The 24,732-nt window shown below is 39.8% G+C and overlaps 2 protein-coding genes across 9 annotated transcripts in view; both read left to right on the top strand.

Moving 5' to 3' along the window:
- LOC129837683 (homeobox protein MOX-2-like) overlaps nucleotides 1–22,332 on the top strand; it is a 71,234-nt gene extending 48,902 nt beyond the window's left edge. For 7 of the 8 annotated variants that reach the window (XM_055904038.1, XM_055904035.1, XM_055904040.1 and 4 more), the window contains 3 exons: nucleotides 12,955–13,520; nucleotides 18,744–18,916; nucleotides 21,463–22,332. In XM_055904038.1, coding sequence (XP_055760013.1) covers nucleotides 12,955–13,520; nucleotides 18,744–18,916; nucleotides 21,463–21,681 — 958 coding nt within the window. In that variant the 3' untranslated portion in view covers nucleotides 21,682–22,332. The remainder of the gene's footprint in view (nucleotides 1–12,954; nucleotides 13,521–18,743; nucleotides 18,917–21,462) is intronic. The other variant, XM_055904041.1, reaches the window with a different exon arrangement.
- A 1,910-nt stretch (nucleotides 22,333–24,242) lies between these two features.
- The window catches only part of LOC129837681 (alkylglycerol monooxygenase-like), a 38,426-nt gene continuing 37,936 nt past the window's right edge, over nucleotides 24,243–24,732 (top strand). Inside the window, exon 1 of the mRNA XM_055904032.1 lies at nucleotides 24,243–24,481. Within this exon, the coding sequence (XP_055760007.1) occupies nucleotides 24,362–24,481 (120 nt within the window). The 5' untranslated portion in view covers nucleotides 24,243–24,361. The remainder of the gene's footprint in view (nucleotides 24,482–24,732) is intronic.

Raw genomic sequence — 24,732 nt, 5'->3', positions numbered from 1 at the left:
TGAATTGAATATTGCCTGTTGTTTTCTATGTGTACATTGACTTTCAATTCAAGAGGTGAATTGGCTGAATTAGAAATGGAATTGACCCCAACCCTGCATAAATAAGCATAAATGTCTATTGAAAATGAGTCATATTTGTGAAGTAAAGTATCAACACAGCCTTTCAGTACACAGAGAGGGTGGCCTATGAGACTCCCTCTCAAGTTGACCCAAACCTTGCTTCCTCCTCACCTTTCCTACATTTCTGACTAATTTCCCCCCATGTGATTAAAGCCACCAGATGCTCTGGCGAAACTCGTAAATAGCCAAACCCATAAACTCACAGCTCTATTTCTCCAAGAGCTCTTTCTTGTGGAGAGCGCCAAGAGTGTCAGCCGGCATCTCCCTTCAGCACGGGATGCCACAAATACGAATTTTGAACAAAGTGTTTACAGTAGAATGCTACACTGATGTGATCTAGATGTACTTCCTGTTTACTCTACCAGCGCTGCTGGAGCATTTGTTAGTCAGAATTCTGATCATATTGATTATCACACGCCACCGCAAAATGGAGGCCACATGTAAACCGCTGGAGCAGTGTGTGTGTGTACCAGCCTCTGTGTGAAAACCAGGGTTTGTGTGTGTTCAAGCCTGTGTGTTTGCATGTACGAGTCTGTGTGTGTATTCCAGCCTGTGTGCGTACTGTGTTTGCCTGCTGTGTGTTCTGACTCCAACCCTCTGTGTAGTGTAATTAGCACGTAGTAATCAGCTCTATAAAATGGCAATCTGGTTGAAGGTAAACAGATGGGGTTGTATGATACAGTCGATTAAGAAAGAAAATGGTGCTTGGTGCAGTGTTTGATCAGCAGGCCCTCAGCAGAACAGTTATTTACACGACTTACCACAACTATGGCAGTGTCGCTCAGTGTTAGGCATTTTAATACCAGGAGGCAATCTTTTAATAGGGTTTATTTATCGAGGAGAAAGGGAAATGATGTGTTGATTGCTGAACAACAAGACTGACGTGAGTGAACATGAGTGACATGTGAGAATGTTCCTGTAAATGCTTGGTGTTCTTTCATCTGGAATTGAGAGATGTGTGTTACCTCAATAACTACACTGGGGGACATTGTACATGTGGGAAAAGTAGTTATATATCTGTCAAACGTGTTTAGAGGATGTCAAAGCTCATGCTTTGTAAAATACCATATATATACAATGTATACATTGTATAAATACATATATTCAAATTATGCTGAAGTTGAAGTTAAAGCAGTTACTAGTGACGTTGAGACAGTATGTTTAAAAGCTGTATAGGCCTAAAGGAGCTAACAAGTGTAGGGGGACAGATATAAACATTACAACCCACAGTCCGTCTTCATACTGGCCAACAGTGATGACTGAATTAGGGGGATTTTTTCTCACTTGATCTGGGACTTCTCTGGCAATGCATGGTGCTTTGGTGCGTCAGTGTGGGTCATTCAATATCAACAACTATAATTAGTAAACGTAAACAGCTGGGGAAGACACTGAGGAAGCACTGAGTCAAAACTAGTCGAAGGAGAGGAGTTTATTTCTTCAAAGAGGTGTGAGGAATTTGTTAAGACAATGTGTGATTCAGGAACAGTCAGCGACAGGGCCGGCTCTAGGCATAAGCAACATATGCGGTTGCTTAGGGACCCTGGCCGCTAGAGGGCCCCCGACTCAACTTACTGTTGACAGTTAGAATTGTAGAACACACAAGGTGCAAGTTTGAAATTTGGTTGTGCATCAGCGGTTTTTCTTTAGTTTTTTCAGTCCTTAGTCTCAGCGGGGACATCAACAACCGGATGTTCCAGTTTTCAGGGGAAATGGAAGAGAGAGCTTGAGTGAGAGTGACTAACAAAATCAATCCCTTAGCACGTGACCTGCATGCCCGGTCGTATCTGGCCATGATTACTATAAAAAAAAAATCACATTAAAAAGGCGTGACTCCATCTTAACTCCTCCTCCGCATTTACTGGATTGGTTGAACAGTGCAGAAGAGAACCTCCCCCTACAGTTTTTGACCATACATAATGTGGGGGGGGGGTCTAGTTTCAGGCATTTATTTTACGCCTGCTACGTTAGGTTAGTCTGTCACTGACAGTCACTCAAGTAGCCATGTCAGCTAATCATTTTTAGAATGGTAAGTTAGTCTAGCCAGTTAGTTTAGCATGCAGGGCACGTGTCCAGGGGCACTGACCTCCAGGGGACCCCACTCTCACTCAGATATCATTAACATGGGATACATAAGTCATGGCAAAATGTGTAGAACTGCAGAAAACTTGCTTTAAAATTGCAAAAATGTCTCACTGCCTCCCTGGCAAAATGAGTAGAATTACATGAAATTTGTCAAAACATTATATTATAATTTCTCTCCGCACCATGGCAAAATGTGTAGAAGTGTATTAAATGTACTTTCAAACTAAAAGTTATCTCGCCGCGTACATAGATAATCACTTAGGGCCTCTAGAAGGCTAGAGCCAACCCTGGTACTAACCATACTAACCCAAAAAGTATTTTTTTAAATTCACATTTATGAACGAATTTTTTTTTATTCATTGCTTACAGTACGAATGATTGATTTACCATTGTTTTCTAATAGCCCCATACAAACAATTAATGGAGAACTAATGTGGGTATTAATTCATAGGTGAACAAGCTATGTAGGCTACAATGTTTTTACATTTTGCAGAGGAGAAACACACTTTTAAAAGAATAGTCTCAAATCCAATACTGTCCCATCCCACGCTTCTTCCTGAGGGAAGTCCTCTCTCCCAGATTGACAACATCCCTATTGTTTCCTTTTGGATGACTAATAGCTGCAGCTTTCACGCTACAGGGAGTTTTCAATTCCTTCTTGAGTCTGTCCAACTCCCCCACTCATTTTCTTTAAATCTGCACACCCTGTCTTTCTGTTCCAGCTTCTTACTTCCTGCACTCCCCATCTCTCTTTACTTATACTTTTGTTTTCTCTCTCTCTCTCTCTGTCTCTCTCCTTCCTCAGTGTCAATTTTCTATCACAGTCTTGCTGTGACATTGGTTCCTTTCGCAGGTCTCCCTCAGTGCTTCTGTTTGTGCAGATGGATTATTTGTCACAGGAAGTACCTCCCCCTCCTTCTTCTCTGTCTTATAATGAAGCCCCAGGGAGGTCTGGAAAGCCCTGGAAGTGATGCTGTTCTCCTTCCCGTACAAACCTCCTCCTCCCCTTCACTCTTCAGTCCCAACGAGCTAGCCCAATTCAACCCCCACCCCCTTCCCAGCTCCTGCACACTGCACTGTCACCTGACGACTACAAACAAAAGACAGGAGATAGGTACATGTCTTACTGTACATTTCTCTTCAACAGATGTCATGGGGATGCATTTGATTTTACATGTTGAATGACATGTAGGAATTTGTATTTAATGTTCAACTAATACATAAAGAGTAAAACATGTTTTATTTCCAGGGTTAATTAAGCTACTGTATGATCTAAGTTATTCAGATAGACTCAGGACAATAATGTGTTTTCTCGAACAGCAAATCACAAAACAATAAAACATCAGAGTCTTTCACAATCTGAGACTGTGTTGGACGATTTCCAAACGAGCCTCCATAACATCACCTATACTCTCTAAGCCAGTCGTTCTCACACCTCTGCTCGGGGACCCCCTGACGTATCACAATTTTGTCGCAGCTCTGAACTAGCTCACCTGAATCACCAAACCAAAGGGATTGATGTTTGTTGACAAGTTGAATCAGGTGTGCTAGTTCTAGAATAGATGAAATACATGGAACGACTGGGGGTCCCCGAGGAGAGGTTTGAGCACCACTGCTCTAAGCCCTCGCTATCAGCGTTAGGGGCGATTTCATTTCAGACACCCTTACAGTATGTCTCAATATCCTCCTGTTGTCCCAGACGGCTGGTCATGCGTCATCTCCACACCGTGTGGACTCAGTAAACGGGTCAGCTACTAGATACTCCTGATTGGGAAGACATGGGATTGTTCTGGAGGAAAGAAGGGAAATGCTTGGGAACTCCACTTCCCAGCTTGAGAGGAGACAGAGAGGATAATGGCTCCCCGGGGACCAGCCAATGACCTCACTGAGTGCAAAATATGCGAAGGTCACAGAGTTCCTATTGGGCCGCTGCTAAATCTGACTGACACCGGGCAGCAATAACCCTTGACTTCAGATCTGCTCTGCACACACTAATAATAGATGAATAAATGTCAAGAAAATATGTCTGAACTTTAAAAATGTTTCACTTGGCAACATGGTCTCATCAGATTATGTGAGAATATGGATATTTAACCATTGAAATTATGTCACTTTCAGCTTCACAGGTGACATACCACAGTATGGTTAATACAGTATGTCAACATTCTAAAATAATTCTAATGACAATCTGTAGGTGTAGCCATTCTTTTCAAATGTTTTGGAGTCATCAATCTAATGATTGCTGATAAGGGATGGGTAAAAAAAACGTTGATACTTTCCCATCTGGTACGTTGTACAGTATATGATAATTACCATAAATACAACTATAATGATGATTGTGATGACCATTTCTGATTGCTATTAGTATCGTATTCCTCTCCAGATGCTTGTGTAATGGAAGTGAGATCAGCATAACCCCATCGCCACCAGAGGTCAAGTATGCGTTAGCTTTACTCATAGCTATAGGTCAGTTGGGATCACTTGAAGCATGACTGTATCTATATCCCCCCCCCCCCCCCCCCCCCCCCCCCTTCAACACTTACCAGTAGAGGTAAGTGTTGAAGACACCTTCACCGATCACGAACAATTCAATGGATTTTGATAGTTGCATTGGACCTGCCACTGACAGGGTGTTATGGTATGGCAGCGCCCTGAGAGCAGATCAATGGTGGAGACTGGAGAGCTAGAATAATGTGCTAGGTCTTGCTAATGAAGTTCTACAAACACTTTGACACGTTGAGTGTTAGTCAGAGCTTTGAGTCAGTGACTAGTGGGAGAATCTAGCGCTCTAGGAATATGCCAGAAACCCCAGGAACCTAAAGAGAGAAGGAAGCCGTTAAATCATAAAACGTTGACTTCACTCTTCTGAATGATTTGTTTTATTGGAACAGCATGTTGTACTGGACGATCAGACGGATGCTGAAGTGATGGAATTGGCCCAACGCTGTTTCCAAGCTGCTGGAGTGAATGAGATTTGTGGGGGTCAGTAACAAATTGTGAAACAAGCCAAGGGTGAGGCAATCGCAAAAACACTAAGGCCTAATGGCACTGAAGGCATCATTCACAGATTGAAGTCTGAACCAACTCAATGTCTTCTGGCACCCATTCACATCTGAAGTATGAAGCCTTCCAGGGCTCACTAAGTGTGTGGGGGGGGGGGGCAACATGGTGGAGGGCATTTACAAATGTAGCTAGGAGGAGGCTTAGCGCTGTAGTAATGCGTATGGAACCCGCCAACCTGGGACTTTGGGTGTTAGTGTTTTATTTTTTAAATATTTTTTTTCACCTTTATTTAACCAGGTAAGCTAGTTGAGAACAAGTTCTCATTTACAACTGTGACCTGGCCAAGATAAAGCAAAGCAGTTCGACACACAACAACACAGAGTTACACAAGGAATAAACAAACATACAGTCAACAATATAGTAGAAAAAGTGTGTGCAGTGTGTGCAGTGTGTGCAAATGAGGTAGGATACTAGGTTGTACTTGGTCCAGATCTAAATGGAGTTTTAGTGGGTGACCCTGAGCTGTTTGAGGTGTGGTCTGCCTGGTGCTAGGCCCTGCTCAGTACCACACGAGTCTGCAGCCGTGCAGCCAGCCTGGCTCTGTCGCCCTGTTCTGAGAACCTAGCAGGACCCTCACGCTATCCACAGCTCCAAGCACCACCGTAGATAGTGATGTCACCCCTGCTGTCTATAATTGTTCAATCGATAGACAATGGCCACCTCACTATTACCGCCTTCATTTCTCTGTAGTACAGGGATATAAGCATGAATCAGAATTTGTGAGCTGAATTTTGATTTCCATGCATTTTAGATGTTAATTATAGCTTCTGAAAAACGATATGAATTAAACTAAAACCAGGATCTCTAGCAGATAGGTAAGCTACAATGAATTTGTATAAAATAAAATAAAACATTAGAAGATTTCTTGGATTTATTAAGCGATCATTATCTTGGTGGCAGGTTTACAAAATCATAGTCATCATAGTCATCATAGTCCTCATAGTTATCATAGTCATCATAGCTATCATAGTTATCATAGTTATCATAGTCATCATAGTTATCATAGTTATCATAGTCATCATAGTCATCATAGTCATCATAGTTATCATAGTTATCATAGTTATCATAGTTATCATAGTCATCATAGTCATCATAGTTATCATAGTTATCATAGTCATCATAGTCATCATAGTCATCATAGTTATCATAGTCATCATAGTCATCATAGTTATCATAGTCATCATAGTCATCATAGTCATCATAGTCATCATAGTCATCATAGTTATCATAGTTATCATAGTTATCATAGTCATCATAGTCATCATAGTCATCATAGTCATCATAGTCATCATATCCTAACAAGATATAAGATCAAATGTATTTACACAATGCAATCAAAAGTAATAAAACAAAGCTATGTTACATTTCATTACATTTTATCCAGAGCGAACTTCATTCAGTATATTTGGCAGTTCATATTTACAGTATGATAGATATTACCTTAACTATGCAAGGTCATTCAGTAATAAACATTAGCTTTATTGTACAGTACTTACTCAAAAGAGAAAATATACAGCATATTCAACTGCAACCAACATCCCACAAAATGAAACAAGACCATTGCAATCCTACTCAACATAACAACGTACACTGAGTGTACAAAACATTAGGAACACTTGCTCTTTCCATGACATACCAGGTGAATCCAGGTGAAAGCTATGATTCCTTATTGACATCACTTGTTAAATCCAATTCAATCAGTGTAGATGAAGGGGAGGAAACAGGTTAAAGAAGGATTTTTAAGCCTTGAGACAACTGAGACATGGATTGTGTATGTGTGCCATACAGAGGGTGAATGAGCAAGACAAAAGATTTAAGTGCCTTTGAACGGGGTATGGTAGTCGGTGCCAGGCACACCTGATTTGAGTGTGTCAAGAACTGCAACACTGCTGGGTTTTTAACGCTCAACAGTTTCCCGTGTTTGTCAAGAATGGTCCACCACCCAAAGGACATCAAGACAACTTTACACAAATGTGGGAAGTATTGGAGTCAACATGGGCCAGCATCCCTATGGAACACTTTCGACACCTTGTAGAGTCCATGCCCCGACGAATTGAGGCTGTTCTGAGGGCAAACGGAAAGTGTTCCTAATGTTTTGTACACTCAGTGTATGCTTAAAAATAACAGAAGCTTAAAAATACTGCATAAATAAGTTCATAAATAAGATAATAATGTAAAAAAGTCTAACTCTATATTTATAAGGCATAGATGACAAGATAGGTTTTGGATAAGTACTTGGTTTGAATTAACTGAGGCCTCTTTTTACTTTAAAGATCTACCACTCAAATGCTGAGTGTAAAGAGACAACGGTTAGTGCCTCACAGCACCGTATATCAAGTACATAGTTTTCACGTCCACATGTATTTTACTGACAACGGCATTTAAAGACAAGCCTTTAAATGCCAAACTTTATTGTGAGGAATATATAGGATTTTTTTTACAGTCAAGAAATTAATGCATTTAATTTGTATCTTAAATTATCTTGTCTTTAGGGTTTAGAAAAATTCTATATAAAGCATATGTATAGTGTAGCTAAATTATGTTCAAGTAAATATTTTACTACCAGTTGTTTTGTGAAGTAGGATTTTAAAAAGCTTGGTGTATAAACACTACAGTAGAGACCATGTGAAAAACAAGATGTATCATTTAGATAACAATTATATTAAGTTGGATTCAATCAATTTTACACACTAAATATTGTATTTTATTGCTGTCGAATAATTTATTAAATTAAGTAATTAACAACCTCATTAATATTCAATTCACCTATGGACATTAAAGAAACATCATAATTATATCCATATAATAATTATGGTTGTGTATAAATTGTAGTCCCTCATAATCAGTTCTTAAATATGGATGACATGACAAATCAGGTTTGAAAAATCATAATAAATGTTTTTCACATTAAAACGTATCCAACTTGCCACGAATGAGAAAACAGCTATCAGTAGACGCCCTTTATATTTCTCTCCCTATATTTATATTCATGTATTCATTTGGGATGTATTGGATTACTGTTTGTTGTATTAACAAACATACAAGTGTGAGCCTGCTTGTGCTTAATGCTTCATATTCCAAGGTTTAAACCAGATTACGTAAGTGTGTATTTATGCATCCCGATTGAAAGTCTTTATACTGTATTATCAAAAACGCGTTGTCTTTCAGAAAAACTCAGGCCCTTTTGACAACGATCATGGACACTTCTTAAAGGGCATAATATATGATATTTTTGTGGAGATATACCTCAATGCTTTCTGACTAAAGCACAACATTAAAACTCAGCTAAGTAAGAGGCAGGTAATCAAGTAAAAAGAAAGAGCTCATGATGATAGCCAGGCCTCCGTTACACATAAGATTTTTAATCTAATGTTAAGCACAAACGCATAATTCTTCTTCAGTCAAATACATTTAACTTGAAATATTCAGTTAGTATGGTCAGTTATACCCAAATACTAAATTGCCACATCAATTTGTATGTAAGACAAAACTGACACCAAAAAAAACTGCAAAAGGATTTGACAAAAGCTTCTTTTTTTTGTACACTTCTTCTACGGATTAGACTTTGGGAACCCATCAGATCTACAGTCAGACCAAGGTCTTCATTTAATTCACCCGACCGTTAATCCCCAACGGGGGAAATTTGATTGCACCAGCCAATACATACAACACCAATAACTACACAATAAATACACACAGACTGAATTATTATTAATTTCATAGTGTTTTTTGTTTTGTTACACATCATCCTCTATGTCTATAACCACATTGTTCGGACGTATTGGGCCTCTCTAACTGACTGACAGGGATGAGTAGCAGCAGGTCTCTACCTAATGTCTCCAGCACTGTGCTATCCTGGCCTTGCGCTATCTGCCCTGTCACGGCTAAAGCCTCATTAAACACGCTCCAAATTGGTGCCATTTTCCCGGCTTAATCTGTAAAATCTCTGACCCGGGGCTCCTAGTCACAGCAGAAAATCTGTGGATTACACATCACCCCTCCACCATCCCCACCTGTGGGGGGGTTTTGACTCATATCACGGCGGCTCGAGCAACACACCACACGAGGGGCAACAAGAGTAGGATTCACTGAGACACTCTCACCACAGGGTACTAATGCTGCGAACAGAATGTCCAGAGAGTGAAACCACGTGTATTAACACCAGAAGAAGAGCTGAATAAACATCTAGCTTTCATACGCTGCTATTAGCCTTAATTTGAAAGGTAAACAGTAGAAGGTTCAAGCTCACCTAAGGAGTTTGTAGACACGGTGCTGCTCCCTTCGAAAGGCACGGTAGGAATGGGGAGAGCGATAGTGCCCAAGTTACAGCCTGCCTCCTCTCTATCTGCTAAAGTCATTTTTTCTCAAAGTGTAATTAATTTTCTTGCTCAGGCAGGCTGCATACATGTGGCACAGCCAGCTGTAGTAGCGTAGTCTCTGAAGCTCTGGTGTGTGTACTACTGACCATGATACCGAAGCAATAAGCATTAGCCGTACATCAGGTGAACACATGCAGCTATTGGAATATCTTGATTGATCGAAAAAGGTTGGATTGTTTAATTTAGCTAATTTAATAGTCTAATGCCATTTGGTCTGTTAATTTGTAATTTGTAAATTCATGAGCTGCTTATAATTTCTGATTCTTGCGGTGAGATTTGAATTTATTGATCTGAATTTGGAATATAACGGTATAATGTTTTGTGTGTAGGCAAATCATTATTTGTTTAAAAAAATTGCACACAAAAATTCAAAAGTTGTACAGCAATTTGTTTTACAATATCAAAATTAGACTTAAGTCTGATTGTAGGCTTATCTGTGTTTTATCACCCCTTCCTGCTACTACATTTAAACAATCAATGATTGGATTCAGCTTTCATCCTATGTAATTGAATCTGTTAGATATATGTTAGATAAAACCAACTATTGTAGAGCTAAACAAGTTACATATATATCTGATTATGACAAGCTTAATACTTTTAATACTTCTGTCCCACTGAAATAGGACATAAGATAAGAGAAATACCTTCTCCTCGAGGGATTTTCATGCTTTATAAACTCCTACTGGTCATATTATACTCTATAGTATATAGTAGTATCATCATCGCCTCTGTAAAGATAATATAGGATCTTTATATTTAGTTATTATAGAAAAGCTAATGTTTAAAAATATACATACAGTACCAGTCAAAAGTTTGGACACACAACACCAATAACACCTACTCATTCAAGGGTTTTTCTTTTCTTTTTACCATTTTCAACATTGTAGAGCAATAGTGAAGACATCAAAACTAGGAAATAACACATAACACCAAAAAAGTGTTAAACAAATCAAAATATATTTTATATTTGAGATTGTTCCAAGTAGTCACCCTTTGCCTTGATGACAGCTTTGCATTCTCTCAACCAGCTTCATGAGATAGTTACCTGGAATACTTTTCCAACAGTCTTGAAAGAGTTCGCACATATGCTGAGCACTTGTTGGCTGCTTTTACTCTGCGGTCCAACTCATCCCAAACCATCTCAAATGGGTTGAGGTCGGGTGATTGTGGAGGCCAGGTCCTCGGATGCAGCACTCCGTCACTCTCCTTCTTGGTCAAATAGCTTGTACACAGCATGGAGGTGTGGTTTGGGTCATTGTCCTGTTGAAAAACAAATTAGACTCCCACTAAGTGCAAACCAGATGGGATGGCGTAACACTGCAGAATGCTGTGGTAGCCATGCTGGTTAAGTGTGCCTTGAATTCTAAATAAATCACCGACAGTGTCCCCAGAAAGCACCTCCACACATCACACCTCCTCCTCCATGCTTCACAGTCCGAAACACACATGCGGAGATCATCCGTTCATCTACTCATCAGACCAAAGGACAGATTTCCACCGGTCTAATGTCCATTGCTCGTGTTTCTTCGCCCAAGCAAGTCTCTTCTTATTATTGGTGTCCTTTAGTAGTGATTTCTTTAGAGCAATTAGACCATGAAGGCCTGAATCATGCAGTATCCTCTGAACAGTTGATGTTGAGATGTGTCTGTTACTTGAACTCTGTGAAGCATTTATTTGGTCTGCAATTTCTGTGGCTGGTAACTCTAATGAACTTATCCTTTGCCTCAGAGGTAACTCTGGGTCTTCCTTTCCTGTGGCGGTCCTCATGAGAGCCAGTTTCATCATAGCGCTTGATGATTTTTGCGACTGCACTTGAAAAAACGTTCAAAGTTCTTGAAATGTTCTAGATTGACTGACCTTCTCTTAAAGTAATGATGGACTGTGGTTTCTCTTTGCTTATTTGAGCTGTTCTTGCCATAATATGGACTTGGTCTTTTACCAAATAGGGCTATATTCTGTATACCACCCCTACCTTGTCACAACACAACTGATTGGCTCAAAAATGTACTTTCAACAAGACACACCTGTTAATTGAAATGCTTTCCAGGGGACTTCCTCATGAAGCTGTCATCAAGGCAAAGGTTGGCTACTTTGAAGAACCTCAAATATAAAGTATATTTTGATTTGTTTAACAGTTTTTTGGTTACTACTTGATTCCATGTGTTATTTCATTGTTTATTTTTCTCTCAAATCTAAAATATATTTAGATTTGTTTAACAGTTTTTTGGTTAATACTTGATTCCATATGTGCTATTTCATTGTTTTTTTTTCTCAAAAATAAAATATATTTAGATTTGTTTAACACTTTTTTGGTTACTACATGATTCCATATGTGTTATTTCATAGTTTTGATGTCTTAAGTATTATTCTACAATGTAGAAAATAGTACAAATAAAGAAAAACCCTTGGATGAGTAGGTGTGTCCAAACTTCTGACTGGTACTGTATACCATATATATGTATATTCTGTGGTAAAACGTTTTTAAGGTGTATACCAACTACGCATACAGAGGTATACTAGTATGAGATGGCTTTGCAAAGAAAACAAAGCAACACGTGCTTCAACATAACTAACCTCACAACGATATCAACAAAGGTAAGACAATACATAACGAGCTATCCCTTAACACCAACACCCTATCTCATGTCTGTTCACATTTTTACATCCCATCTCGTATGAAATGATACAACCCTATCACATAACACCATCATCATCTTAAACATTATGGACTATTTTCTAAAAAGAAAGGGGCCACCAAGAGTCAGATAGCGAAAGTCGAAAAATAAATGGCCTTCTTTCCCGAGACACCAGTCATTTTAATAGTGCTGATTTATTGTGCCGTGCTTTTTGGAGGGCGATCATATGCATGTGGTCAGTGTACGCAGTCTGTGACCCAGCCTCCCTCTCACGTTACAGCCTATTTATACCGTTCCCTCTGCCGGCTCCCCTCGTACTGCAGTTCTTTGGAACCACCTTTCCCTCCACTCCACAGGTCTCCAGTCTCCTCTCTCTCCTGTCATCTGAGAATCTCTCCGGCAGCTTATCTAGGGTTCACTGTTTATCGTGCGCAGCCTGGCAACTGTCTGCATGCCCAGGATTATTACTGGAGCCCCCTTTCAACACACACACACGGACATACACACAACTTTTTTATCGAACTCTTATCAAGGAGACAAATTTGGGGTGAGCTAAGAAAAGAGCACAAGTTGTGGATTTTGGATATTCTGTGTTTTGTTTGACCCCTTTTTTTAACTTAGTTGGTTTACTTTTTTGTTACCTTTCATTTTTTGTCCCCCTCATCTTTCTGGAGGGCTGTGTGTTTGCATGCGATGGATCACACGCTCTTTGGCTGCCTCCGCAGCCCCCATGCCACTGTGCAGGCCCTGCACCCTGCCTTCACCCAGTCTCCGCTGACTCTCCACGGACGCACGGATCACGTCTCCTACCCTGACCTGGCCTCTTCCACTGCCACCTCCTCCCCTTCGGCCTGCATCATCTCTGGCTATCCCGGTGATGAGGGCCTGTTCGGCGGGCATCACCACCATCACCGTGGGCATCTCCCGGCACAGCAACAGCAGCATCACCCGCCTCAGCACCAGGCCGGCTGGCACATTCCACAGATGCCCTCTCCTGGCAATGCGAGCTCCCGGCACAATCTCTGCCACCCCCACCCCCACTCTCACTCGGCCCAGGACAGTGCCCTCGCACCCCCAGACCTAGGCACCCCTGGCAGGAACAGTCTCTGTGCCAGCACCCCCAACCTGGGCAGCAGCACCCCCACGGGGGCCAACTGTGTGCCTGCAGACTTTGGAAGACAGACACTGTCACCTGCTGAGGCAGAGAAGAGAAATGGCAAGAGGAAAAGTGACAGCTCAGGTAAGACGAGAGGAAAGATCGACTTTTGGGTTGACATTTATTTTTATTTGTCTTTTTTCTTCCTTATTTTGTAAGCTGCATGTAAAAATGGGTTGAGTATAATGTTGCACACCTTAAGTGGGAAACTAAAGCTACATATCTTTATCTTATTCATAAATTGTCATACAGTTGAAATACTAAACATTATTTAATACACTTGTAGAGCATTTATTCAAGATGGGTATAACTTAACTGTACCTTAATGGTGTGGTTTCAAGAACGCCATAATCACTCAGACTTCTAAGGCTTTCCATGGAGATTGATTGAGGGAAGTTCATGTTTCACTGATAGAAAATGTGGTATAATATTGTCTGAGGAGAGGTTTGTAGATGTTGGCTGACATGAACAGGGGCAATTACAGTATGTTGACTAAAGAGGAGAGCAGGCCAGACGATAACTCTGTGTTGGGCATTAGACTTCTGGCATGTTTTGGTCTAAATCCCATCTGTTTCATTTCGACACATTTTAGGGGGCAGAAAATGAGGCTCACTGTAAAATATTAATGTAATGGATTGTAAAAGACTACACCAGTGCTTCGAATGACACTAAACACCCAAGAAGATTTAGGCTTTTCTTACTGTGGAGTGCGCTTAGTTCCAGGATTATTGTTGATGCAGTCATTTTTATAAATTGCACTGACTAAAAGAGACTGGGAAGTTGAATCAATAAATATATTCAATTGAACAATTTGAGTTACAGTAGCATTATGTAAACCATTTGATATACAGTTTAATAGATTTGTTGCAATGTTAATAGTCTTTAAATAAAATATTTTATTAAAAAAACTTAACCTTCAAACCTCCAGAGAAACATACTCTCTATTTCCTACCAGTTTATTCAATGGTCCTAAAAAATGTATGAACTATCAACCAACCTTACACATTTTTACTGCTATTGTTTTCGTGCTTCGCTACAAAACATTTAAAATTAAGATGACTTTGTCAGTCACTATTGAGCAGTTATTAATATGCAACGTAAAAAAGGTTTTGCCAGCATTACAAGAACACGTGCAATTATGGTCTAATTGCATTGATAAGGTTTGGAATAATGAGTTACTTACCTCAAGTAGATACTGTACAGGCGTGACTTTCATAATCATTGAGATTTTCTACGTTTTTGAAAAGGACCATGAACTTTATACACAGCAAGTGTTGAAATATCGACAAAATATAAGCAATACAAATATGGTAATTTATTACGTTAAGTTAACTGGAACATGCATTTCTACATTATTTCATAGCCTAACAGTGTCTTTATAACTCTGAATATACCAATATCTCTTTAATATATCAACTTTTTACTATTCAACCTTTCTAATCGATATTAAGCACTTTGTAAGTGTTAAAGTGTTTTTTAAAGGAAAGATTTTGTTGTCAACATATTAGTAGGGACTGATCAGTTTTCCATGGAAAGTGTATCCGTCGTTGTACCGGGTCACTGGAATGTCATCCTGCAGCACTGGGCCTAGACCTCTGTCTGTTTAAACACCCTCAGTGTGGGTCACCTGGCTGTGGTTCTGTACACACCACTTGAACACTTGGTTGATATTTTCCCTATGTGGTTAGTGCCCTGTTTCGCTTGACTCACGCAGGATTACTGTTGGCCACTTCAGTCATGGATCCCTTTGGACACATGACTCATTCTAACAGATGATGAAACATTTTCACAAAATCACAGGGACTTTAACTGCTTAAGTGTGCAATTAAATATGTATTCTTTCTGTTTGAAATAAATGGGCAGCATAGAGACCAACGGCATATAAAATAGGTTTCTTTATAATTGTACAGAGGCTTATAACAATCCTATTTTAAGAAAGTAGTTACCAAAATAAGGACTCATGGTATTTGGATGTAGAGGAATATCAAAAAGATGCATAGAAATGATTAACACAACTGACTTATAGAATTGTTCAGACGTTGGGAATGTTATTTTGTATTATTATGCAAATCATTGTACTAGTAGCAGCACCCACGCTGAAATTGCCAGAGAAACGACAGAAAGTTACTAAGCTAAGAGAGCGCAACTTCGAAGGCAGTCAATACTATTTATAATACTGCTCTTGTTTTGACCATACTAACCTCTCATATATTCACAAATTTAGAACTACATCCTCTATTTCCTGTTCTCCTTGGTCAAATCATTTGGAAACTAACACTTGGCCCCCAAGCTCCATTTCAATTCCCTAGTTCCAATGGTTATTGCAGCCTCATTACGTGGGCCTTGCATTCTCTTCACGCTAATACCAATCATGCTGATTATTGAGCGTAGTTAGCTTATCCAATCAGCTATCCAAATAGCACCGTGTTGCCAATTCGATGAGATAGCCCTGATTTGGTTTCACCATCTGGATTGAAACCTGAGTAAAATCCGCCTGTGATACTTTACATTGGATACGAAAACAATAATAAAACACTTGAAACCAGATTTCCATGCAAAACATTCTCCTGGTCAAGAAATACAAATCACTTAGTGAGATTTTTTCCCTGAAGGTGGCCTGCAGGGTATACACTGTCACGTGACGAGTGGTCCGGCTGGTATTTGGGTGTCTGGTTTCTGTGAAACCTGCTAATTTTAAGGGTCCCACCTGGAGGGAATATGGCCGTGCCGTTTGGTGTAACCTGGGCTGGCCTCTTGGGGTATACTGGAGCTCTGACGGAGCTAGGGGTCAACCTGGCAGATTTGAAGGTTTGGGAACACTTTAGCCTGCAGGTATAGTGCTTTATGCATTATGTTATGCACATGTACATAATGTCTTACAAAAAGGATTATAATGTTATTTATCACTATGGCTTTTACTATATCACTATGGTTTTTACTGACTCAAAAATTGCTGTTTTTTAGTCAGGATCATTATATAATTATGCGACATTGGTAGGGGGTCATCATACATGCTCATGTCAAGTCTCCTACTGTTTATTATAGCTGAATTATAATGCAGTATACATGTAGGCTTTAAGTAAAGTGTAACCAAAACTTATTTGGAAAGTGTTAATAGATTTTAAACATGAAGTAATAGTAATTGCTTGAATCCTATTTTGTTATAGTGGAGTGTATTTTTGAGTGCTGCTGTAGCAAGTGATGCTCAGGGACTAACTCAGGCATGGCTTTGCCATTTTCGTTATTGACGCTGAGGTTATTTTGGTAGATCTAGCATTACAATGTTCTACGTCACAATGAAATTGTGTTTGCCCTAGATAAGAATCCTCAACAAAATCTACAAATGATTGGCCAATGAACTGAAAATGTCACACCAAAAGGAGTGAAAAGTGTAATCATTTCATTTTTGCAGTCCCTCTGTCAGAAACGTCGGCATGGACTCAAACACTATTTTTGAAAGGGTTCCCTGATTTGGCTTCAGACCATTTGGGAGCCCTAAAACTACCCAGTGTCTGGGCTCTGTATTTTCCTCCCATTATTCCCTTTTGTGTGGAAAGATGAAAGTTCCAGCAAGGACCTAATTGCTGTGGTGTAGTGGCTGTGTCGTAAAACCTTGGGACTCTTTTTAAATCGGCTTTGCGCTGGTCTCCAGCAGCTGGCCATGTTATTCTTTATTCTTACACAATGTCTGTGTTTACCAGAGAGTAAATACATCTAAGAGGTATGTTTGAATGAGGCCTGCTCTCTGGCACACCGACAGTTGGCCAACCTTGGTGAAATTACAGACATGTTGAGACATTTTCTATTCACCATACAATGATGCACAGAATTTCAGCTACTTTAGCACACTGTAAGAAAAGTCTTATAATTTATGTGGGAATAACTGGATTATATATTTGCAGTGTATTCCTGTCATGGATGCCAGTAACGCACTATGACATATCACCATGTGCTTGGAATTTTCCTTTCCTTTTTCCCACAATATCAATGATGAATGGCTTTTTGCAAACAAAAGTTGTATAATTTCCCATTCTTCTATATTTTCTATGAGGCAAAAAGAAGAGTAAGAAGAGTAAGAGAAAGAGAAAGCTTTTTTCTGTGAGAAAATATTTTGAAAGAGACACTTTTTCAGTAAGAACTTCTCGGAGTGTCTCCTGTGACGTGGCGAAGTGGTGTGCCTGGCCTGGCCCTGGCCTGTAAACTCCCAGCCTATTTACAGTTTGGATTGGGGACCGCCTGTTGGGATTAACACAGACTGCAGAACAGAACCGCAGATGAATTAGCATGCAATCGCTGTTGCCTTGAAGTGCAATGTGCAGCTGAAGCATATCCAAACGGACCAACCACAAAGTCTGGTCACAATAGGAACGTTTGGGAACCAAATTAGCAAAACATGTTCCTTCTGAGAAACAGTGAAAAATAAAAATTTAACAATATCTTCTCCTGAGGTTGAAACAAAATGGGAATGACAAGTAGATTTTTAATCCACATTGGTTGAACAAATAAATCCTTTAAGTCTCAATAAAACAAATTTCTCCCATCACTCCAGTTAATCACCAGGTGGTAGATTTGCATATCGTTGCAAAAAAAGGTACCTGCATTGCTTCATGTTCATCTGGGGAATCGTAACAGTTTGTTCTTATGTGTATGATGTCATAATCATAATCATAGGTCAAAACTGACACACGTTCTATAATCATAGGCCAGACTGACATACGTTCTACTCTCCCTATAGTCCATCTCATAGTCTAGCCATTCCCAGTAAATTAAAAAGTTTGACAATATTGTTCAAAATTAAACAACACCAAATCTAAACGAGAGATTTGAAAAATACTCCTTTGCAAATTGTTGTGAGTTGGCAGCTTGTTAGTCATAAAGAGGAGACACTTATAAAATGGAGGTAAATAAACTGAGGAAATATATTTTCACACATCCTGCAGAGCTGTTTCGTTCCATATTAAAACTACGAGGGTAGCAGCCGATTCCATTAACAGTAAGACAAATGAACTCCACATTGGAAAGAGTAGGAGCCAGCCCACTGTGTGTGAGAGCACAGCTGCCAGAAACAGGCACATGTGTAGACGCTTCTGGGTCCTCCCAGCCACTTACAGTGTGCATAAACAATGCCGCAACAATAAAAGGTGATTGGCAGCTCCCATTGTTTCCCATACCTGACTCCTTCCCTCCTCTGCCTGTATTTGTGTCTCTGGCTTGCACCTGCCATATAGTACTCATTTTATCATTATTTTCTTTGAGTATAAATCTCCCTGACTGGATAGAAAAAATGAGTGCCGTGTTTGATTTCAGAGTCCCAAGACGGGAATTACAAGTCAGATGTGAGCAGCAAACCCAGGAAGGAGCGGACGGCGTTCACCAAGGAGCAAATCCGTGAGCTGGAGGCCGAGTTCGCCCATCACAACTATCTGACGAGACTGAGGCGCTATGAGATAGCAGTCAACCTCGATCTCACAGAGAGACAAGTATGTAATGTCACCACTCTAACCTCATTCTCCCACTTATCCTTTTGGGTTCAAACATATTGACCGCATAATGCATTAATAGCGGGTGGTGGGAAAAGACTGCCTCAGTCAGACCATACAGAGGTTTTCGGAACAACAGTGTTTCCCTAACTTTAGAACTTCTGGTTTGTGTGCTGTTGTGCTCCAGCTGTGACTGTGAAGAGGGACTATCCTATTCCAGATATTTTGGTCTATTCTTTCAGTCAGTCTAGTCACGTAATGGAGACAGGCACAAAAGCAGGAGGTGCTGTCTAGCAAGTCACTTCCTGTTTCCCCCAGCTACAAATTAGTCTCAGAGCATAGGCAGAGGGGCCGCTGTAAACACAGTCACATGAAATAAATAAATGAAGACAAATTGCGGGGAAGGAAACATCGTACATTGTTCTGTAACACCTATTTGGGGTGTCAGAGAGAAGCGATATGTCACATGTGGCATACATCTGGCTGTAGGTAGTTTGTTATATACAGTAGGGATTAAATGGATAGGACAGACTGGTTCCTGACAGTATATGTTTCTTACGTAACATCGGAGACTCAAAACCTTCAACCTTATGTTGAACTTCAACCTTAAGTGCTTCAATGTAATACCCAAATAAACTAAGATAAAAAATATTATGCCTACCATCTAAACATTAATGTAACATTAAATAATGGCCACACTTTACATTACATCACCCTTACCACAGTGAATACCATTGGGTTATTCCATGAAGTAATTATGTAATTACCCCATAACAGCCTAGTAATTATGTACAGTTTTGGAGTACTTATATTGCGCTTAGAACATTAGAACATTCAATATTTTTCTGATGTCAATTTCAAATTCATAACCAACTCTTAGAGAACCTGTTATTCCAGAGATTCAACATGATCCCTAAAGCATAACATGACTCGGACAGGCCTGTGTCTTACCTTCAGTAACATGGAAACTAATTTCTTGTAACAAATATGACTGCAAAACAACCCATACAAACCAGTCATAATAATAACATTATAAGTAATTGAGTCATTAGCCAACTGATGATAGCATTAGTAGAAATAACATGTACTGTACAGTAGCCATGTGACAACAAACTCGGTGACATGCGCCTTGCCTTACTGCACTATCAATAACAGGAGTGAAAAGTGCAAGCTTGCAGATGTATTTTAAGGACGATCCACTTACAGTAATGACAGTAGGAAATCTGGGTGGCCGGAGTTGGAACTCTACCCGTCAACCTGATAGGGATTTTATAACTATGAAACTCAATGGGACTGGACTTATTGACACAATGACAAATGGGAAATTGGTCGCTGAACTAAAAATACCTTGATAGGTTATATATCACAAACATGTACAGTACCAGTCAAAACTTTGGACACACCTACTCATTCAAGGGTTTTTCTTTATGTTTACTATTTTCTACATTGTAGAATAATCGTGAAGACATCAAAACTATGAAATAACACATGTGCAATCATGTAGTAACCAAAAAAGTGTTAAACAAATCTAAACATATTTTAGATTTTAGATTCGTCAAACTAGCCACCCTTTGCCTTGATGACAGGTTTGCACACTCTTGGCATTCTCTCAACCAGCTTCACCTGGAATTATTTTCAAATAGTCTTGAAGGAGTTCCCACATATGCTGAGCATTTGTTGGCTACTTTTCCTTCACTCTGCAGTCCAACTCATCAGTATTATTCTACTAATTTGAAAATAGTAAAAATAAAGAAAAACCCTTGAATAAGTATGTGTGTCCAAACCTTTGACTGGTACTGTATATTAGGTAACATAGCAACAAAATAGCAACAAAATGCATGCATCCCCATTGAGCTTTAGGCTGTATTCAGGTGGCAAAGGCTTTGAAGGCAAGCTTGTGCAGGTGTGCCACAGCTCACACGTGCCCTTCTGATGTGCTATCACATGGGCCGAAAAAATATCCATCACCACCACTGATGTGATCGTCAGCATGGCATGTATCGCTGAAGGTTTAAGACAAACGTGTGTAAAATCAAGTGACTTCCTGCCCATGTGACCCAGCTGAGCCCCACAGCATGACACCCACCAAAATAAACCATCCAAACGTAAGGAGAGAAAGAGAGACTCATCCAGAACCCAGTCAGTGTTGACTTTCACGTCTACTCGGACCCGATCCGCTACGTAAACCTTTTTAAGCAACAACCTAATCATCATTTTGGGAGACGTAAATACTGGAGGAGTTGTCGAGTCAGGGAAAAGAGGAAGCAGCGTCTTGATGCCAGGGAATGTGACAGCACATCAGCACATTATCACTGCTAGAGTATAGAAATAGCTGCCAAACCTTTACAGCAGCGCCTGTATCAAGTGTCAGGCTTACCATTTGATCAATATCCAGGTCTTTTAATAGTCTTTTAATAGGACTCTACTCAGTATTCGTAACAGTCTCCAGCTATGCAAAATGTACCCCCCACCCCACCCCACCCCCCCCTACCATTTTGCTGTTCTTTTCAGAATAACTCAACTTGTCTTTTGTGGTTGTTCCACAGGTAAAGGTGTGGTTCCAGAACAGGAGGATGAAGTGGAAACGAGTAAAAGGAGGTCAACAGGGGGCTGTAGCGAGGGAAAAGGAACCGGTGAACGTGAAAAAGGGGACATTGCTGCCATCCGAATTCTCCAGCTTAGCGGCTCTTCATCACTCCACAGACTCCCTGGCCAATGAGGACAGTCATGAAAGCGACCAGAGTTCTGAGCATGCTCACTTATGATGCACAGCAGCAGGCCACTCCTACGCAAAGTGGGTTCAGCCTCACATCTCAGGAACGTCCTTGAAAGGACATGTTATCTGGTCGTCGTTAGCAAAGTTCAACGATGCTAAATAAATGTGTACAAATGTACAAAGAAATGACGTGTGTTACTTGATCTAAGAAGATACATGTTAGGACGTTGGTTAAACCAAACTAAGATCACCAATACGTTTCAAGAACTGCGAACCCAACGCAGGAATATGAGATATTGCAAAAGGTCAATGCACATTAAGCATACGTTACGAACGTGCCTCCACTCAACACTGCTCTTGGAAGCAGAAAATATTCTTTGAATATTAGGACAGATTCAGAATTGGCCGAATTGTTATGAACATTCCATGTTGTGTGTCTTACATTGAAAAAGGGGCAAGTTCATGCTTTTGATTTGCACTGTTGAACACTTGCCTCAATTGGTTTCCACTGTATGTCATAAAAATTGCGATGTAATCGAATTATTATCAAGTGTGCAGGAGAATCAAATTTGCTCAGCTAATATACAGTATACTCTGAACTTAATTATCTGTAATTTTCTTACCTTCGCTCTAGCAATAATTTCTAATACACACTATACCACTCACACAGTAATAAACATTTCTGATGTTTCTTAGTGATCATTTTCTTCTGCCTGACTGGTATTTGTAAACAAAACTTACTGAATATTGCACGAACAGAGGTTCTACTGAAATGCTTCTCAGATCTAAATCACGTTGCGTTGAATAACTTCACGATGCCTCCCATCCACAGGAATCCAGGGTATTGTAGGACTATGCTGTGAACTGACATGAATGAAACATTAGCCAACGTGTAGAAAGCTGTTGATGGGGTGCATGGCTAATTCACCTTTTCTTCAAGGCAGTGTCAGTACTTAGGACTTTTGCCAAAGCCCCACAGGAGAACCTGCGAAAGGATCATATTCTATTACAAAATCACAGAATAATTTCAAGACTTGATCTCCTTTTCACCACAATGTGAGTGTGCATTCTAATTTGGAGCTAGAACAATATTTTGGAGACTGTGAACTTTTTAGTGCAAGATAGCAATAAAGTGTAGTTTTGACCAAAAGCTAACTGTGTGGTAAACATGATGAAACAGTATGAATCAATTACAATCATACTGTACCTATTAAAGGCACAGTGCAGTCACAATTCTGTTCTACTTTGTTTTGTATCATATTGTACAACAGCTGATGAAACTAACACTGTAAAAGTGTGAAGAAATTTGATCAGTGTTATTTCCTGATAGTTGCTGGTTGAAAATACAATCTACAAAGACTTTCTAATCAGTAGGTTTACATGGGCAGGAGTTTAGGTTTGCCTGGTGACATCACCAGGCAGTACGTTGGATAATAGACCAATAGCAAAGAGCATCCCAAACCTTTCCCAATAACAGCTATTTTTCAGTTTTCCCCTCCCCACTCAGACCACTCCCAGACAGTTCTAGCAAAAAACTACTTTTTTTAACTAAAAAGCTACTTAATTGTTACCCAGAAATGATTTGATATTTTGATTAAAAAAACAGCTGCATTGAACCTTTAAATTAAATGCGCAATCACCCATGCAATAATTTTTTTCCAATTAGGATTTCTAAAACTGATAACTGCTCCCAGTTTGTACACCAAATGTCACCCATCTCTCCATTATCTTCTTTATGCGCAGTTCATTATTTAATGCTCTCTGCCTTCTTTTCATGTCAGGTGATGCAACATTCTCCTTTTCGAAAATGCCTCTCCTCTCCAGCAAGAAAAACGTTTACATATTGTAACATAAATTAATAGGCTAATTACATTTCATGTGAACTAATAGGGCTTCACTATTCGATACCTAACAATTATCCATGAACTGCAAATCAATGGAACGTAAGAGTAAAGACAGACCACAGACAGAATGGTCTGACAATGTCAGCTGGTTTGTTCATAATATGTATGAAAAACCACCAGACTTGTTTGTTGTTATCTTTTCATTTATGTAATTGATACTATGGTAAGATGTAATGGCAGCTGAAGGCATTGTTATTCCTGAGACAAAACAACCAACCCCGCACCTGACCTATTGTCACGTTCGTCGTATGGTGGAAGAGAGGAGGAACAAGGCGCAGCGTGATATGAATACATCTTCTATTTATTTATGAAGATGAACACTAAACAAACTATACAAAATAACAAAACGACCGTGACGCTATCATACAAAAGTGCAAACACAGGCAACTAGACATAGACAATCACCCACGACATACCCAATGAATATGGCTGCCAAAATATGGTTCCAAATCAGAGACAATGATAAACAGCTGCCTCTAATTGAGAACCAATCTAGGCAGCCATAGACATACAAACACCTAGACTAGGTAACGCCCCATAAACATAAAAAAAACCTAGACATGACAAAAACACCTACATCCCCCATGTCACACCATGACCTAACTAAAATAATAAATAAAACAAAGATAACTAATGCCAGGGCGTGACACCTATGATCCACTTACTGTATCCCGCCCCTGGAGAGTGCAATAAAACGACACAGTTATCTCACAGTTCAAATGACGTTTGATGACTGTGCGAGTATCACCCGGTAGTTAAAATTCCCCAGACGATCGGTTTAGCATCACCTTGGGTAGAGGAATTGACAGATTGACGGCGCATACAATGGCGCAATTCATGGACGTAGTCTCATTGACCAAGGGATTTCGGTCCATGTTTTACATTGTCACACCGAACGAATCATCATTTGAAAATGTGGAGGATGTCCCGCCATATGTTCAACAGGTGAGTTCGTTGTTGAAAACGCTGGAGCGCTTTGATGTGTTTTGTGTTTTTTTGATAATCGATATTGTGCCGCTCATGCTAGGAGTGACACACTTGAAATGTCTAAACATAGCGAAATAAAGTCTGCACACTTAGTTTGAATGATATCATATATGCTACTGTGTATTCATATATCTTCACAAAGATGGTCACAAACAACTCACAAACCCTGTAGGAACTGTCAGGGAAGTGGTGCTATAGAGTGACAAAGT

The sequence above is a fragment of the Salvelinus fontinalis genome, chromosome 38, assembly GCF_029448725.1.
Source record: "Salvelinus fontinalis isolate EN_2023a chromosome 38, ASM2944872v1, whole genome shotgun sequence".
In the NCBI taxonomy this organism is placed as follows: Eukaryota; Metazoa; Chordata; class Actinopteri; order Salmoniformes; family Salmonidae; genus Salvelinus; species Salvelinus fontinalis.
This window is presented reverse-complemented; position numbering and strand designations above follow the sequence as displayed.